Here is a 15,830-nt window from a genome sequence, read left to right as displayed (position 1 = left end):
CAGCTTGAGAGAGGCAACTGTGAGTCATACAAATCGAATGAATGAAGAAGCACCACTGACTGATGAGGGAAGCCTATCAACACTCTCCAACAACTGTGGGGGTACCAGAGAAAAGGCACGTAAAACACCACATTATGAGGCCTCAGGGCCTCCTGTGAGAGGACTGCAGACAGAAAACAACTGGAAGAAGATGAGCTAATGTGTTGTTGGCCCAGTGATACTGCATTGCATTGTCAGGTCACATTTTATATTTTAAAGTGCTCATATTATGGTCATTTTCAGGTTCATTATTGTTTTTAGAGGTTGTACCTGGATAGGTTTACATGGTTTCATTTTCATAAAACACTATATTTTTGTTGTACTGCACAATCCTGCAGCTCCTCTTTTGTGTGTTGAGCTCCCTGTTTTAGCTACCGAATGAGGCATCACACTTCTGTTCCATCTTTGTTGGGAGTTGGCAGTAGCTAGGTAAGGACTACTAGCCAGTCAGAAGCAGAGTATGAGGGCGTGCCACGCTAGCAGCTAGGCGAGCATTATAACGTGTGTTACAAAGTTACGTACAGTTGTCTCAGAAGTAAAGGCTGGACTATAATAGAGTTGTTTGGAGCAGTTTGTGAACAGTGTTTTCTGTTGGAGATGGTAAGTCCCTTTGGGGTGGACTTTGGGCTTTTTCACTTTGTAAACCTATAACATGCACAAAAAAAGATATATAACACAATAAAGGAAAGGGAAAAAGCCAAAAAGCATAATATGAACACTTTAGGATTACACAGAAATGCACACGCCTGCACAACATCCAGTAAACTAGAGCCCAATGGATAATGGATTTTTGGGGCTGATGGAAGCAGATATTGAAATCAAGGATATACAGTATAGGCCAAATTACATAAACAAGCATTTGGATTTTTTAATAGTTACTTCTTGATGATGACGATAATAAAAGAGTTGTGATACAAATACTAACAAAAGTGTATTAAAGAGGAAGCTTCAAGATTCATTCTTGACTTTGTAAATAGCAGGTTAACAAAAAGCCCTCTTACGACAAGGTTAACTTACATACTTACTACTTACTTTTCCCCCAGGGCTTTCAGCCAGATCTCATGGCCTTCATTAGCAGATAAAGATAACAATGTGAGACATTGCTAAAACTAAAGGATTGCTTTAACAAACTTTTAATTGACATATTCTGATCAACTTCTTCCATCCATCCATCCATCCATCTTCGTCCGCTTATCCAGTGTCGGGTCGCGGGGGGAGCAGCTCCAGCAGGGGACCCCAAACTTCCCTTTCCCGAGCAACATTAACCAGCTCCGACTGGGGGATCCCGAGGCGTTCCCAGGCCAGGTTGGAGATCAACTTCTTGTCAAACTTTAACTGTTCTTCAAAATTACTTCAAGCTTTTTTTCCCTCTGCAATATTGTATGTTTTTAATTGTTTATCAATACTAATATACTCACAAAAAGCCAACAAGTTTCTTCTTCCCTGACATTCTGCTTGTCCAACATGGCATTCCTATGGGGTTGGACGGGACCCGCATGAGGTCACAGACTGGAGTTAACGGTGTGACATCATTAATATGAGGTAATTCTGCTGAGGTAGAAAGGGGTCAGAGGTTACAGCAGGTTTCTGCACCTGAAATGCATATAAATGTGTTCAGACTCCTGTGTATGAACATACAGATGGGTGAGCAATAAAGAAAAACCAACAGTTTCTCTGAACATCATTCTTCCAAAAGAAATTCTCTCATCTAGTGTTTGGATGATGGTGGTGGAGACACTTTTGTCAAAACTCTCCCATAGGTGTTAAACTGGTTTGAGATCTGGTGACTGTTAGGCTATCATTTTCATCCTCATCAAACCATTCAGTGACTCCTGTATGGAAGCATCTGCATATGATAAGTGTTAAATGTTTTCCTTTACCTTGAAAGCACCCTGAGTAGATCATCTGAAGCCCTTTTAAGTCTATATTTCGAGTCTAGAAATTAGATTTATTAATTTTTGTAGATCAGTATTTTGGCATGTGTTTTACATGTACATAAGTCTCATCTTCAGTTTCTGGACAGCGAACTGGACAAAACCATATGAGAGGTTGAATGGTGATGAATCATGTTTGATAATTCCATCCCATCCCTCTTTCTCTGCTCTTTCTCTCTTCCGCCTACTCTCCTTGGACATCACCTCTCTCTAGTTTCTCTCTCTCTCTCTCTCTCTCTGCCCTCCATCTCACCTCTCTCCTACCCTTCCCTCTCTTAGTCACCACATGGATGTGTCATTGTTTCTATCACTTTAGAGGTTCATGCCCGCTGAAGCGCAGCGAGGTGATCTCCGGAGTGCCAAAACAGCGCCAAGATCTTTACCCCCCTCCCCAACGGATGGCACTGCTGACACCTTCTACAGCCAGGCCTGTGGGCCACATGACGGCACTGACCGCACCTCCACGCCGTGGTCGTAAAGCTCCAGGATGTATAAATAAGGGAGCAAAGTGAGAAGAGGAATCAGAAACTGACCAGACCAGATGAAGATGGAGCTCGCCGGGGTTAACTGGGTGCTTGCAGCTGCAGGGCTTCTTCTGTGGACCACTGGTGGGTTGGCTGCACCCATGGAGTGCCACTTTAACTCCAGAGGTGAGATCCACACGCTCTAAAATCTTATCCAGACTTGAAAAAATAAATAAATGTGTGTATATATATATATATATATCCATTCTTACGGAGTTCATTTTTGACTGGCATGTGTTGTTCCAGCACTGTGTGTGTTCGAGGGGAGGCACTACTCACTGGGGGAAACCTGGATGGACAACATGTGTATGCAGTGCACCTGTCTGCACCCTGTCGGTGTCGGTTGCTGCGAGACGTGAGTACACAAACAACCTGTGTGGTTTGGTGTCCAGATGCCCTCAGTTATTTTACTCGCACTGTATAAGTATCCAGGCTCTTACTTTAGTAAATGTAGCAATATCACGATTTAAAAAATACTCAGTTACAAGTCCTGCATTCAAACTTTTACTTAGGTACTGTCTGCTAAATGTAGCTATAAGTAGTACAAAATAAAAGTAGTCATGATGCAGAATTGACCTTTTCAGAGTGTTTTATTATTATATTGTCTTATTACTTCAACAGCATTTTAATGTTGTTGCTGGCTGAGGCTCAGTGGAACTATTTCATCAACTTTTTAGGATGTTTAAGGATACATTAATATTACTATATATGTATTGCTATATTTTCTATATATTGTATATTTTTTTAGTGTACAATGTATCTTTCATTGTGTCCTGAGTAAAGTCATTATTATTGAATATATTAGTATATATATTGTATATTTTATAATTATATAAAATGTTACCATGTATTTTATAAGCTGATCATATGCTTCATACCATAACTAGTAACTTATTAATAAGTCAAATAAATGTACTGGAGTGAAAACAACCATATCTCTCTCTCAACTGTAGTAGAAGTATAAAGTAGCACAGAATTAAAGTAATTTACTAAGTACCTAAAAACTCTACTAACAGTGCTTGAGTAAATGTGCTTTGTTACTTACCACCACTTGCATTAAGGGCTCAAGAACATTTTGGATGCTTTTATTCAGGCCCTTTTCTTGAAAATGTCAAGACTTGACTGTTTTGGAAGATCACATTAAACTGCAACCTCTGGCGATGGTTGTTGATTTTCCAACAGTGTTAGGAGTTCACAGTCCACATTACAAGAATAAAGCTGAGTACAAGGAATCAGTTTTCTTTGAAGACATAAGATTGAAAAAAACTGCAAAAAGCCAATATCTTCCCCTTTACCTTGATAACTGTCCAGGGTACAACGGCCCGTGGATTTCCCTGCGTGGTGCAAGGTGCGGGTGGAGCAAGTGACCTGCAAAGTGTCCCTGGTCCAGACAGCAGACCCCCGCCTGCCCTGCACCCCAGATGAGGACATCAAGGACCCCAGCCACGGATCGCTTCAGCAACAACTCGACGGGTAGAAACCCACTCAGACCAGCGACTATCTGCTCAATCTGTTTGCCTGTGAAACCAATATTCACTACAGTTAAATACCAGTAACCATTTTATACACATACTGTACTAATATAAAAATTTAACAGCATCTGTACTTTTTGGGTTGTATCATCAATGAAGGAAATGTGTCTGTGAAAATATATTTAAGTAAAACTCCAGCAGAGTTTTTTTTAACACTGAGCACCAAATGATGTACCACATTAACACATTTAAACATCAATCTTTTTAAGATATACTTCATTTTCAGTATGTTTGAATTTAGTTATTACAGTAAACTCTTTGACTTTGAATTCTTGAATTAATCCAACAATGACTTATTGTAAATATAAGCAAATATATACGTACACTAATATTTATGACAATCCCTGTTGAATTTGACCTGTTCTCTGCTGTAACTCATTTATCCTCCAAATAAAAATCTTGTTTACAAAGAGAAATGATGTAGAATTTTGTAAATGAACTTCTTCACACGTAATCTATCAAATTTAAATCACACTTTTAATTATTTTTTTTCCTCTTGTAGTATTTACATCTCAATGCAGCCTTTGCTCAAGCTGAAAGAAAAAGTTAAACAGTAAAAATATTTTGAATAGGAAAAAGTCTGCGAATGAGTAAAGGGATCAAAAATTAAATAAATACAGAAATGCACAGCAACCACAGAGACAGTTGCACGTCATGAGGGCTAAAAAGAAATACGTAAAGTTAAGATGCGCCGCGAAATGCATATGAAAAAGAAAAACATAGGTTGCATAATATACATATGGAACTAATCACTGGCTCCGCATATACTGTACAATGCAAACAACAAAATCATAATGCTCCTTTGTTCCTATAAAGTGCACCTTTGTGCTAAAAATACAGTTTCTCTCTGTAACACACACAGACAAATAGTAATGCTGTTGCGCCGCCACCCTCACACACACACACACACACACACACACACACACACACACACACACACACACACACACACACACACACACACACACACACACACACACACACACACACACACACACACACACACACACACACACACACACACACACAGTCAAATAGTAATGCTGTTGGTCCCTGAAAAGTGGGACATGTAGGATGCCAAGGCAGGGTTGGTGGGCAGGATTTTGATAGGCAGATCCCAGCTGAAGGTATCCACGTCGACATGCTCCGCCCCGGCCCAAACTGTGACCTCTGATTGGTTCTGCAGAACTGTGGGCGGTTCCATAGGCTCCCGGGCAGTGACGAATTCAAAGTGAAGGCGCCATCTCAGCATCACTGCACAAGCAGAGTTCCAATTTGGGTTGTTAAGTTGATGTGTGATAAGTTGTTATTGACTTAATCCTGCATATTATGGAGTTACAGTAGAAAAGAGCTTGATAGATTTATTAAAAGGCAATAATATGGGTCTAAATAACCTTATTAACCCTTTAACTGTTGAGTTCTTTCTTAAGATAAGTTAGATACCTGAACACTATATTTGGACAGATTTCTTTTTCAGGGATTGTGAAATGTTCTCAACCAGGTCTGACACTGTGGGCCTCCCCCTCAGACAAAACTGATACAACTGCACTACCTCCATTTTTGGCACCATTTAAAGTTTCATTGCTACTGAAGAAAACTGATTCTCAGGCAAGTTCTCGAGTTATGAGAAGCATTTTTTCTATGACTTCAAAGTGGGCTTATAAACATTTGTTCACAAATAACATCGGAAATAATGATATCTTCAAGGAGTGCAAGTCACACTAAATCTTAAAATATATGCATCATGTCTGGGTGTGAACAAACATTGGTCAAAATCTCCACAGGTTGCCTTTACCTAAAGTCGGACATGTAGGACAAATTTGCCCGTCTGTTAAAGTTTTGACGAGTAAAGCGTTCTACATTTGATGTGTAAATGATTACTATTAACATTTAGTCAAACGATGGCTCATGAAACATTCTATTAATAATGGTCCTAACTACCAAAAATAAACTATTTTCACTATGTCAAAAGGTTTGGATGACAAGTCGCTGAAATAGTCTTAGACTTTAACCAAAAAAGACCCCAAAACAAAAAGAACTTCTGCTTATTAGACCAATCCGTGTAATTTTCAAAAGCTGTAAGAGTGCAAATATGATCATTATGCAAGCATGGTTGAATATATCTATCTATCTATCTATCTATCTATCTATCTATCTATATCACTTGAGAGATCACATTTGACATGTTTCAGCCTACTGGTGACTGACCTATGTCTGTGCTGAAACCCGGCGTGACGTTGAGGGGGATGGGGAGAGAGAAGTGGCTGGAGGCGGTGTGAAGGCAGGACTCCATGTGTCGCCCGTGTCCAGTCACACTGATGACCTGTCCGGGGCGCCGCTGGTACTGCTGCTGGATCTCCTCCTCATTCTGAAGGCTCACTGAATACTGGAATACACACACACACACACACACACACACACACACACACACACACACACACACACACACACACACACACACAATTATTATTAATATTAAAAAAGAAACTTTTGTACATAAATGGAGAGTGCAGCAATGTACAAAAAAAAAAGAACAGCACACACACCTGCAAGCAAGGAATGTCTCCCTCTGAGAAGTTGAATGTGCCGATAATGTCCTCCCCAAGTCTGTAAACCGTCTTGAAGATGCAGAACTTTGCCACTTTCCCACGCATATTGGTGATATTAAACATGTCTGGACAACACAAAGGAACACACAAGTCAAATGTGGACATCCAAATACAAACCAGTGGAAAATATTACATCAGAAAAGAGGATTAAAAGTAGAATACCAGTATTATTTAGAGGTCCAGAGAATTTACTAAACTATTGTTACTATTTTGTGTCTAGTTTACACTTCTATTTTTTTATTTTTTTACTTTTGTCATCCATTTTAGTACATGTTCATATGACATGTTTACAGGTCACATTTAGTTGGAAATTAGCTGCTCTGGTGGTCAACAAAGTAACAACCTAGTGTGACGGCCTCTGCTAGTTGTGTGTGCTTGTTCTAACTCTGCGTAACAGTAAATGGGTATCAGCTGATGCAGCCTGATTGGGAGCTCACTGCTCCACGGGACATAAAAGGCCCAGCTTCCTGGACTTCTCCCTCCACCAGAAGCCCTGTTTTTGTTTTGTTTGTTTTGTTGTTCCTTTTTGCATTACAACACCTTACACACATTTTACACACATCCACATGCACTACTGATGTTACGGATTGTCACACTTCATATTTCATAATACATTCTTTAAATAAGTGACATTGTGGGTCTCTTCCCAGTTTTGTCATGACCTAGAGCCAAGTTTATGACACTAGTGAGGCAACACAGGTATATTTCTTGCTATAAACTTAATTTGTTCTATGAATATATTTAACTTCAAGAAAAATAAAATAGCAATAATAGTTGAAACTGACAAAAGCAGAATCATGCTTTGGGTTTAAAAAAAAACAAATGGAGTGAGATAATAAAGATCTTTAAACCATAGCAACGAGATAGAGAATCTGACTCACGGGGACAGCGTCTCGAGGTGGTGACCATCAGCATGTCCAGTGCTCTCTCCAGAGGCCGAGCATCCCTGCGGCTTGCTTCCTCTTCCTCTAGGAACGGATTGGAGGGGGAAACTTCCTCATCATGTTGAAATGGAGGCTCCGGCATGCCTACAGGTTAGAGGAAAAGGTCAACAAAATGTCAAACAACATGACTACAGTATTTTTTGCAACTCCATTTTCTAAGCAATGAATTACTGTCTTTATCTCCACAGGCCGAAGAGCATGGTAAATCGCAAAATAAACTGGCCCTTTTTATTTGCCACAAAATCATTTCTGTGGTATCATGGTGCAAGTGACACACACCATTAGCACTGGAAGCTTTGCAGTGCAAAATGCAAGCAACTGAAATTAAAAGTAGTCCAAATGCATTTCACCTTGCAGAACCAGCACTCTGAAGGGAACTCGGAGTAGTTTGATAGGAGAGTTGACTCTCTGGCAACCGATGGTCAGTTTGTAGACGTACTTCACCGCCTGACCACGGAAACTAGGAGGACCATCTATGGGTACGATCTCACTGTATGAATCTGTGAGAGAGTGATTATGCACGTCAGACTGTTTGAATCACACACAGAAACAAATACGTTCATTTATAAATGTTGCATGACCATTGGGGAAAAGAAATACTAAATATGAAACATTTAAAAGCTCTATAATATAAAGGTGTTGTCATTTATTTATTTATTTTAACATATGTACACACATACAGGTTTTGCTCTCCCCGGGGTCCAGGCGCAGGTCACAGAATAATATCTTAGGTGGTGTGTCCAGCACACACTGACCTCGCTCTCCTGTAAAAGAAAGGATTAGTATTTAGGTGTTCCGAGGCATGCTGCACACAAAGTAACAAGGCTAATAAAACAATGCCAATAATATGTTGAACCTTTTAAATTTTGGTTTATTTAAAACGCAACACACGCATTATGTGAATGCACTTCTATAAATGTTTTTTTCATTTCTGCTTCTCTCAGATTGCGTATATTCCTCCCCCCACTAACCTCTGCTTGGAATAAGCACTGTGTTGCTCTCAGCCTGGACATCCTGTTTGTTGCCCTGGGACGGCAGGGCCACTCTGCTTTCACTAGCATGAAACTGGCAGTGGATCTGGGCACTGGCCCATGCCAGCATCTCACTGGGACACAGTCAGATAACACAAGGGTTACACAAGGGCATTTACAGAGTGATTGGTTAAATGATTGATTTAAGTGTCCTGCATTACATTGTCCCAGTCTATATGAGGTCACAAGACACTACACAACAACTCAGATGGTCACGTAAAAATAATGACATACTGATCCACTAATTCAAAAATAAAAAACATTTCAAAAGTCCCATATACATAGCAGAACTCGTATCCTGGCCCACGGACCTGCATGTTACATGATTATTGTAAAGCAGTTCTTTATTCTGAAATTCTATCATATGTTTACGATTCTTGACTTTTGCAGTACTTGTTTTTGCCTTTTCTCTTACTATGTTTGTTGTGACCGTTTTGCACAACAATACAAAGACAAATCATCATCAGCATCCTTAACAATACAGAGATTACAGAAAAAAACATAAATACTGTTTTTTGGGAATACCTTACCCACATCAACTGTCAGTAGCAGGGTACCAGTTCTTGTTTAAGCACACAAGGACCTTTGTCTTCTATCTACATTATATGTAGTGATTCTGTATAAGTAAGTAATCTTTGTCGATTTTGATACTCTCCCTCCAAATAGTTTTAATAGTTTATGTTTCGTAATATTTTTAGTATTTTACAAATACAGGGACAGAAAGCGTAATCTTCATGTATATGATCGGTGAAGAGGTTAAAGGAGTTAAATCCTACCTGGTGGCAGAAGTAGAGAGGTGGGACATCGGGTTGGTGAATGTTATGAGACACTCCATGAGCTCCCCGGCGAGAAACACGGGGCCTCTGGCCATGGAGGCCACCACCTCGATCATCTGTAACGTTAAACACCAACAACACTACTTTAGCAAACCAAACATCAAATCACTAATATGGAGAATGCACTGGGATCCTTAAATACTTTGCTTTGTTATTCCAGCAAGATGAACAGTTTCGTATGAACATACCGCTACAAGCTAGCTAGCTAGTCAGACTGCAGACAGAAGTTAACTTGTTTGGTCCTGCTTGCTAGCTAATGGGGGCTGTTTTAAAAGTAATTTAAACAGATACCTTGGCCTCAAACGTTACTGCGGAAAGACAATTACGCTGTCTTATCCCAGGACGGACCTAAATTTACTTCTAGAAAAAAACGATACAAAACGTGACTGTGTTTCCCGAAGAACTAGACATTGCGTATCTGGTTAGTTAGCTAGCATCCCAGCTACAGTAAACAGATGTTCTATATCCGCTGTTGTTCGACCAATCACGAACCAAGGAAAACAAAACTCATAAAGAATAAAAACAAGTATCAGTAAAACACATTATTTCTTAAGTATATACTCTGTTTAACATCTTAGTGTTGTCTCAATCTTAATTTAACATGTTTTTACACACTGAAACGGCAATTTAGAATTCCAGTAAAAAAATTGGTCGACCATTTAGTACCGTGATACATTATTTGTTTTCTAGGATGGCGAAGGCATCAATCGCCCTACTATGAGAATGTCAATGAAAGCCAATCAGAGGCAGAGTAAAGGCAGAGTAAGGCGGGACATGCCTTCACCATCCTGGGAAAAATAAAAGAAAGCTTTGTCCGCCCCGTGACAAAGCTAACGAGGGGTGGACTGTTGCTATGTTAACTTGTAGGGAGGCGTAAACTATCTACAAATAACTAACACCTCACATTCTACAGATTTGTTTTATAACGCTTTTAATAAACTGTATATTTATCAAATTGTGTGATGCCTGTCAATTGAAAGGAGGAATAATACGTGGGGACGATTATAATCCCCCCTTTTTACTCAGAATGGTACAGGCTCAGCAGCGGCTTTTTGTCGGATTGTTGTAACCCTCAAGTAGACTTGTCAGGCATTTACTTCCAGCCTGTTTACCAATTTTAACTTCATCAAACCCAAACAACAATTGGCCATTCTTTGATTTTTCATCTAAGGTAGAGTAAGTAGCTTGGTATAGGTTTAGATCAACGAATGTTGTAAAAGGAGGCGTTATGTGTAGGCAGCCTGGGATAATTTGTTACCTGAGGTATTTATCTGAGGGCAATAAAAGCCCTTGTATGAGTGGTAAATTTATTTGCATATTGAGTGCAGTGTGCTAGGTGCTAGCAGAAGCTACAGGGTCCTGACTGAGGTCGGTTTGGAGCAGCAGTGGGATGACGCAGTCTCTCCGGTATTATATATATATATATATATATATATATATAAAAAAAAAAAACTCTACATGATTAATGATTAAGGTGTTATCAGTTTGCGGCTTTGCAACTAACTGCCAGTTACTGAGATGTTTGCTTGATATCGGCCCTGCTGTAATGTCCATCAGGTAAAAGTGATCACCACTTTTTAACCATTTTGTTTGATCATCTTTAATGTCATTGTAGGTGTCCCGGATGAACGACTGAGCTCGGCACCCTCAATACTTTCTAACTGTCAGCTGCTGACAGCACAGACACATCCGGACTCCATGCACACGGGGGGACGGGGTCTGCCATTTGTTTAAAAACAGGAATCCAGAAGGTGATGGGGATGCAAATTGCTGCAACTTGCCCCCAAGAATATAAACATATATTGAGCTGTAGAGGCTAAATTACCTCGTGGATACTAATCTTATGATGCCACTGGGACCTTCTACACGAAGGATTAATTATTTACCTGCAGGTATTCAAAGCTCGTCCGTTGGGAACCCGGTTTAACCCACAGGAATGACCATTTGAAACTTACTGAACCACTTAGAATTTTAAGATTTCTAGGTCACATGTAGCTTACCTCCTTAGTGTTTTGCTCCATGGTGAAGGCACGACAAACTAACTCTGTTGACATAAGGTGGTGACAACTTTATCATTAATGACAAGTGTTTTCATGCTCCCATTCATACATACTTAAGCTCCACATTGCTGGGTATCCTGCTAAAATGACTACAGAGTGGGGTGAAAAATCCTCAGCGGACCTTATGTGTAGGTATGTCTCCAAGGAAATGGGATATGGAGTGCCCAAGGAGGGTTGGCGTATCTGCCTGGCACATGAGTTCAAGGAGAAGAGAAAGCCCTTTCAAGCAAAAGACGTCTCGCTGTCCAATGTCTTGGAGCACATCGGTCTTGGAATCAGGTGAGACATGCACTCCACAATGTACAAAACACTACAAAAGCCCATGCCTACAGTTTTCTATGATAAACAAAATCCTCCAAATAATTGCCATTGAAAAAAAAAAAAATTAACATTCATTCAACAATAGTAAATAGTCTTTAACACGTTGTACAGTGCACACACCCTAGAGATTGTTTCCTCTTATGACAGCCTGTTTTCAGTTTACACATCCATATGTCAGTGCAACCTGTATCATTTAACCAATGTGGATGTTTTCCTATATAGTACCTGGGCAGGCTTTAGCCTATAGTGTCATATTTCTGCTCCACTTCGTCTCTCCAAGTGCAATCCTGCCTTGAAATGGTCGATGCTGCTATAAGTTATATTTTCCATGCACTCAGATAATAAAACCTTTTACTTGTCCACATCAAGGCAGTTTAATTTACAGTTAAAATGATACATTTCAGCATTCATCACAGTAAACCATCAAGAAGCATTACAACAGTATTAAACCAGTTTAGCTTATTGTCTTCTTAAAATTTATTTCATGTGTCTATATTTTCTGTCTCTGCGTACAGATAGAAGAGCACCTTAAACACCTGAAGGGGGGTGAAGGGTTCTTTTGTGGTGTTGTCTGCCATTTTGTTTCATCTATTCAAGTGCAGATGATTGATAGTTCTTTGTGTTTCCTGCCTATGATTTTGCCTCTGTATTTCCATACCAGCAAATTAGACTCAATTCAAAAAGCGTTCTTATAAATGTTCTGTTGAATCAAAAAGGGTGTGGTCAACTTAAAAGACTTCCATTGTTTTCAGAGGAAATTTAACAAGTGGTTGACCCGTCTTTTAAAGTGGTACATGAGCTCTCAGGTCAAGTTCAAGGTGCCAGTAATTTAACTCTCCAAAACGTTTAAACCGCTCCAGCATTAAAGACCGGAAGATTTGAGGTGATCCGTCATTCACAGTCCCACAAACCTAATGTCTGCTTGTAAAGTGAGTACAGATTAAATCTCTGCATCCAAATTATCACCCTACAGCCATATTTAAAAAAAAAAAAAAAAAAAAAAAAAAAAATTCACAAAATCTCAACATCTGTTAATCTGATCGCGTTTGTTTTCCCGACAACCTGCTGATTTCCAAGATGCAAAGTGATACATTCTGAAGCTTTAGTGATTGTTGGGCATCACTTTCTCTCACTTAGTCAGTCTGGTGCGACAGTCATCATCTGTCCGTCATCAGGCCTAGTGATTTGGACTCAATGGGTTTCTTATTGATGACCTTTTGACTGAATAACTCAGGCTTTTATATAACTTTATTCCCATCCAAATCACAGCTAATAATGCTTCTACTTTTTCACATCGTCTCCCCATGTGACACCTGCAGTGCAAAGTAAGCTCGTTTATTCTCAATATGACGTGTCATTTCCTTAGAGCTGTGAGCAAACACACCAGTGAGACGTGTTGTTTTTGTATTACGTGACATAGTGCTCCGTTGCAATCCAACAAGTTCCCAGAAAACCGTTTAAACGGTCCACGTTAAACCACAAACCTGCTTCACTTCTTCAATCTGTTGCAATGTTGCTGTAAAACAACCATGCTGCTGACCTTTCCAATTTCTTACCCAAAGTGTGTCTCGGTCTGTGTAATCGCCATGGCAGCATTTGTCTATTGCACAGATTAATGTGATAGTCTTTATGCAGTAGGATTAGGTTGTTTGGAGAGTGTTAAGCCCAGGAAGAGCCACAACTTCAGCTCTTCATTATTTGTGGAAAAGGTGGAGCAATGTAAAATTACTATAATACATTAAAAAAAAATCCACTGTACAAGTTACCACTGTACAGGCAGGAGTGCCTTTTTTGCTAGAAAAATATATAGAAATCCTGTAAATTATTGAGGCTTTTTTTTGCTTTATACTGTACCCAAACAAGCTAATTGTGGAACAATAAGTTAATGGAGTACTTTATAATTAAGCTTTGAAAGTAAGAGACCTTTAAAATGTGTCTCTAACCTACTTCATGGTCATTACAAGTTGCAATTGATTGTTTTTCACCAAAACCTTCCACTGAGCGCCTCATCAGTGGACCAATGCTTCAACCTAAATCAGCTGAATGGTAAATGTGTTGTGATTAGATATCAATTAGGAGGACTGGAAACTTAGATTTAGGTTGGCATGCTTGGGGCCCGTTTCAGAAAGCAGGTTTAGTGAAAACTCTGAGTTTGTTTAACCCTAAGATGAGGGAAAACTCTGGGTGTTCTCGCTCTGAAATGTTTTTTTAAACGTTTTTGTAGTGTTCCTTGGACACAAACCAGTGAGAGCCATTAAAAAGAATTAAATGATTATAAATTATAATTCTGTTAATGACATGGTGCTGCAACCTCAGAATGTGATTAGTAGTAGCTTACTTTTTCGCCCGCAGGATTGCACCTAAATGAAATTATAGGTGTAATGCCATTTGAGTTTTCACCAGTAATGTTATAGGTTACCTGTGATTAAATATGAAAGTAATACACTATATTAGAGCTTACGCATTGACTTGAGCAGCAAATTTCTCCCACAACAATTCTCGCTATTTTGCTGCAGCAGCAGCCGTGTTGCTTTTTTTTTTTTTTTTTTTTTTTTTTTTAACAAAATATATATATTCAAACTCGCTGTATGTGCGCATGAGTAGTTTGAGTTCCAGAGGAGTAAAGTATGCCGACTGGTTTGTTTGTGGTTGTTGCCATGGTGAATCGAAGTATCATGGCTCCATTCACGCTGCCTTTTTATTGTGGTGGTGCACGTGCTTAACCCTGAGTGAACCTACTCCGAGTTGATTGAACCAACTCAAATCTGCTGTTCTGGAACCGAAAACTCAGTTTCCCATCAACTCAGAGTTCAGGGTTAGACTCAGAATTTGTTAAACCTCCTTCCTGAAAAGGGCCCCAGGTTACAGTAGATTCATTCCAGCTGAGCCACAGAACAAAAAGATCCTCACAATAATGCAACCTGCCATGGCTTCAAATAACTCTCTTGAGCTGATCCTATTCATCTCCTGAGTGGAGCTGTATCGGCAGACCATTGTTGTTTCTCTGGACTGAGATTTTCCTGTGAAGTTATTGTTTGCAATACAGACAGGCCCTGCATTGGCATGCACAGCAATTTTGCAGTTGCTTTGGATCTTCCTCACAACAAGAAAGCCCTTTGATGCTGAAACATTATTTGGTGTGTAAACACGGTCATAATGCTGAGCACAAAGCTACATTTCTCCATGTTTTGACATTTGATGCTGCAGACTGTAGAGCCGTTGAGCCACATTATTAGGTTGCTATACCAGAGTTTCTGGCAACCTTAAGCCTGGCTCACACTACAGGAGTTTTAAAATCTTAATCTATTTTGAAATCTGGTTGCAGCACACACTTGAGGAGAATCTTTGCAGATTTTCTTCCCTCAAATCTTAAACATGCAAAACAGGACATCTGTATCAGTGTTTTTTAATGGGAACACCAACCCCACACCTTGTCACTCGAAACCAGTTTATTTCCTGGAGACAACCCAATCTCTCCTTTTCATGGTCCTTCGAGCCGGATTAGAGTAACAACCAAGGTATGGATCCTACAGATGCCCAGGATGAGCCTGCACTCCAACGTGCTTTGCAGAGAGAGCGTCACCCCCCAGCTTACCTGAGTGACTATGTGGTGGCAACTCCCCCTTCAGAGGGACAAACCCACACCACTACCCAGAGCTCACATAGCCGGAAATCATGCTCATCTCGGAGGAGCTCCAACCCAAGGTCCACACGGTCATCTCGCTCATCCGTGAGCAGACTCACCTCTATTACTTTATCAGAGCTAGAAACAGCCCAGCTTGAGGAGCGAGTGAAAGAAATGGAGCTTGAGGAGTTACAGCAGCACATAGAGGAGGATCAACAAATTGAACAGGAGTGTCAGAGACTTCAATCTCAAGCCCGAGAAGCCCAACAGCTACAGGAGGAAGCCATTAGAACACAAGAGTTGCTAACTAGGCAGCTGGAGAGGCGAAGACAGCTAAAGAAGAGAGTGAATGAGCTGGAGATAGCTAAGATGGTC

General features: G+C 40.0%; 3 protein-coding genes across 4 annotated transcripts in view; 2 read left to right on the top strand and 1 right to left on the bottom strand.

The window, feature by feature from the left end:
- Window positions 1–2,520: 2,520 nt before the first annotated feature.
- msmp1 (microseminoprotein, prostate associated 1) lies at window positions 2,521–3,995 on the top strand. The gene is made up of 3 exons (XM_028563663.1): window positions 2,521–2,623; window positions 2,744–2,852; window positions 3,809–3,995. Exons 1-3 carry the CDS (start codon window positions 2,521–2,523, stop codon window positions 3,972–3,974), a joined length of 378 nt encoding a protein of 125 aa, XP_028419464.1. The 3' UTR covers window positions 3,975–3,995.
- A 1,023-nt stretch (window positions 3,996–5,018) lies between these two features.
- On the bottom strand, window positions 5,019–10,196 carry rgp1 (GP1 homolog, RAB6A GEF complex partner 1). Of its 2 annotated transcripts, none has more exons than XM_028564351.1 (9): window positions 9,741–10,196; window positions 9,390–9,505; window positions 8,554–8,687; window positions 8,263–8,346; window positions 7,933–8,082; window positions 7,520–7,666; window positions 6,576–6,703; window positions 6,238–6,415; window positions 5,019–5,283 (listed from the first exon to the last, which is right to left on the bottom strand). In XM_028564351.1, the coding sequence occupies exons 2-9, from the start codon at window positions 9,503–9,505 to the stop codon at window positions 5,060–5,062; spliced, it is 1,161 nt and encodes a 386-aa protein (XP_028420152.1). In that variant the 5' UTR covers window positions 9,741–10,196; the 3' UTR covers window positions 5,019–5,059. The 2 variants fall into 2 exon arrangements, with proteins under 2 accessions (XP_028420152.1, XP_028420153.1); XM_028564352.1 differs by lacking the exon at window positions 9,741–10,196 and adding an exon at window positions 9,638–9,733.
- A 310-nt stretch (window positions 10,197–10,506) lies between these two features.
- Window positions 10,507–15,830, top strand: part of gba2 (glucosidase, beta (bile acid) 2) — a 28,880-nt gene continuing 23,556 nt past the window's right edge. The window contains exons 1-2 of the mRNA XM_028606226.1: window positions 10,507–10,856; window positions 11,065–11,788. Coding sequence (XP_028462027.1) covers window positions 11,595–11,788 — 194 coding nt within the window. The 5' untranslated portion in view covers window positions 10,507–10,856; window positions 11,065–11,594. The remainder of the gene's footprint in view (window positions 10,857–11,064; window positions 11,789–15,830) is intronic.

This window comes from Perca flavescens, chromosome 19, assembly GCF_004354835.1.
Source record: "Perca flavescens isolate YP-PL-M2 chromosome 19, PFLA_1.0, whole genome shotgun sequence".
NCBI lineage: Eukaryota > Metazoa > Chordata > Actinopteri > Perciformes > Percidae > Perca > Perca flavescens.
Note: the sequence above shows the minus strand (reverse complement) of the source record. Positions and strands in the feature narration are given on the sequence as shown.

What these genes read in the sequence shown, in the direction of transcription:
- rgp1 (XM_028564351.1), bottom strand. Translation starts at nt 9,505, where the DNA reads ATGATCGAGGTGGTGGCCTCCATGGCCAGAGGCCCCGTGTTTCTCGCC. An exon ending in CACCTCGAGACGCTGTCCCC is followed by an intron (nt 6,704 to 7,519) that starts GTGAGTCAGATT and finishes TGTGTTGTCCAG; the next exon opens with ACATGTTTAATATCACCAAT. An exon ending in GAGACATTCCTTGCTTGCAG is followed by an intron (nt 6,416 to 6,575) that starts GTGTGTGTGCTG and finishes TGTGTATTCCAG; the next exon opens with TATTCAGTGAGCCTTCAGAA.
- msmp1 (XM_028563663.1), top strand. Translation starts at nt 2,521, where the DNA reads ATGGAGCTCGCCGGGGTTAACTGGGTGCTTGCAGCTGCAGGGCTTCTT. An exon ending in GTGCCACTTTAACTCCAGAG is followed by an intron (nt 2,624 to 2,743) that starts GTGAGATCCACA and finishes GTGTTGTTCCAG; the next exon opens with CACTGTGTGTGTTCGAGGGG. An exon ending in GGTGTCGGTTGCTGCGAGAC is followed by an intron (nt 2,853 to 3,808) that starts GTGAGTACACAA and finishes ATAACTGTCCAG; the next exon opens with GGTACAACGGCCCGTGGATT.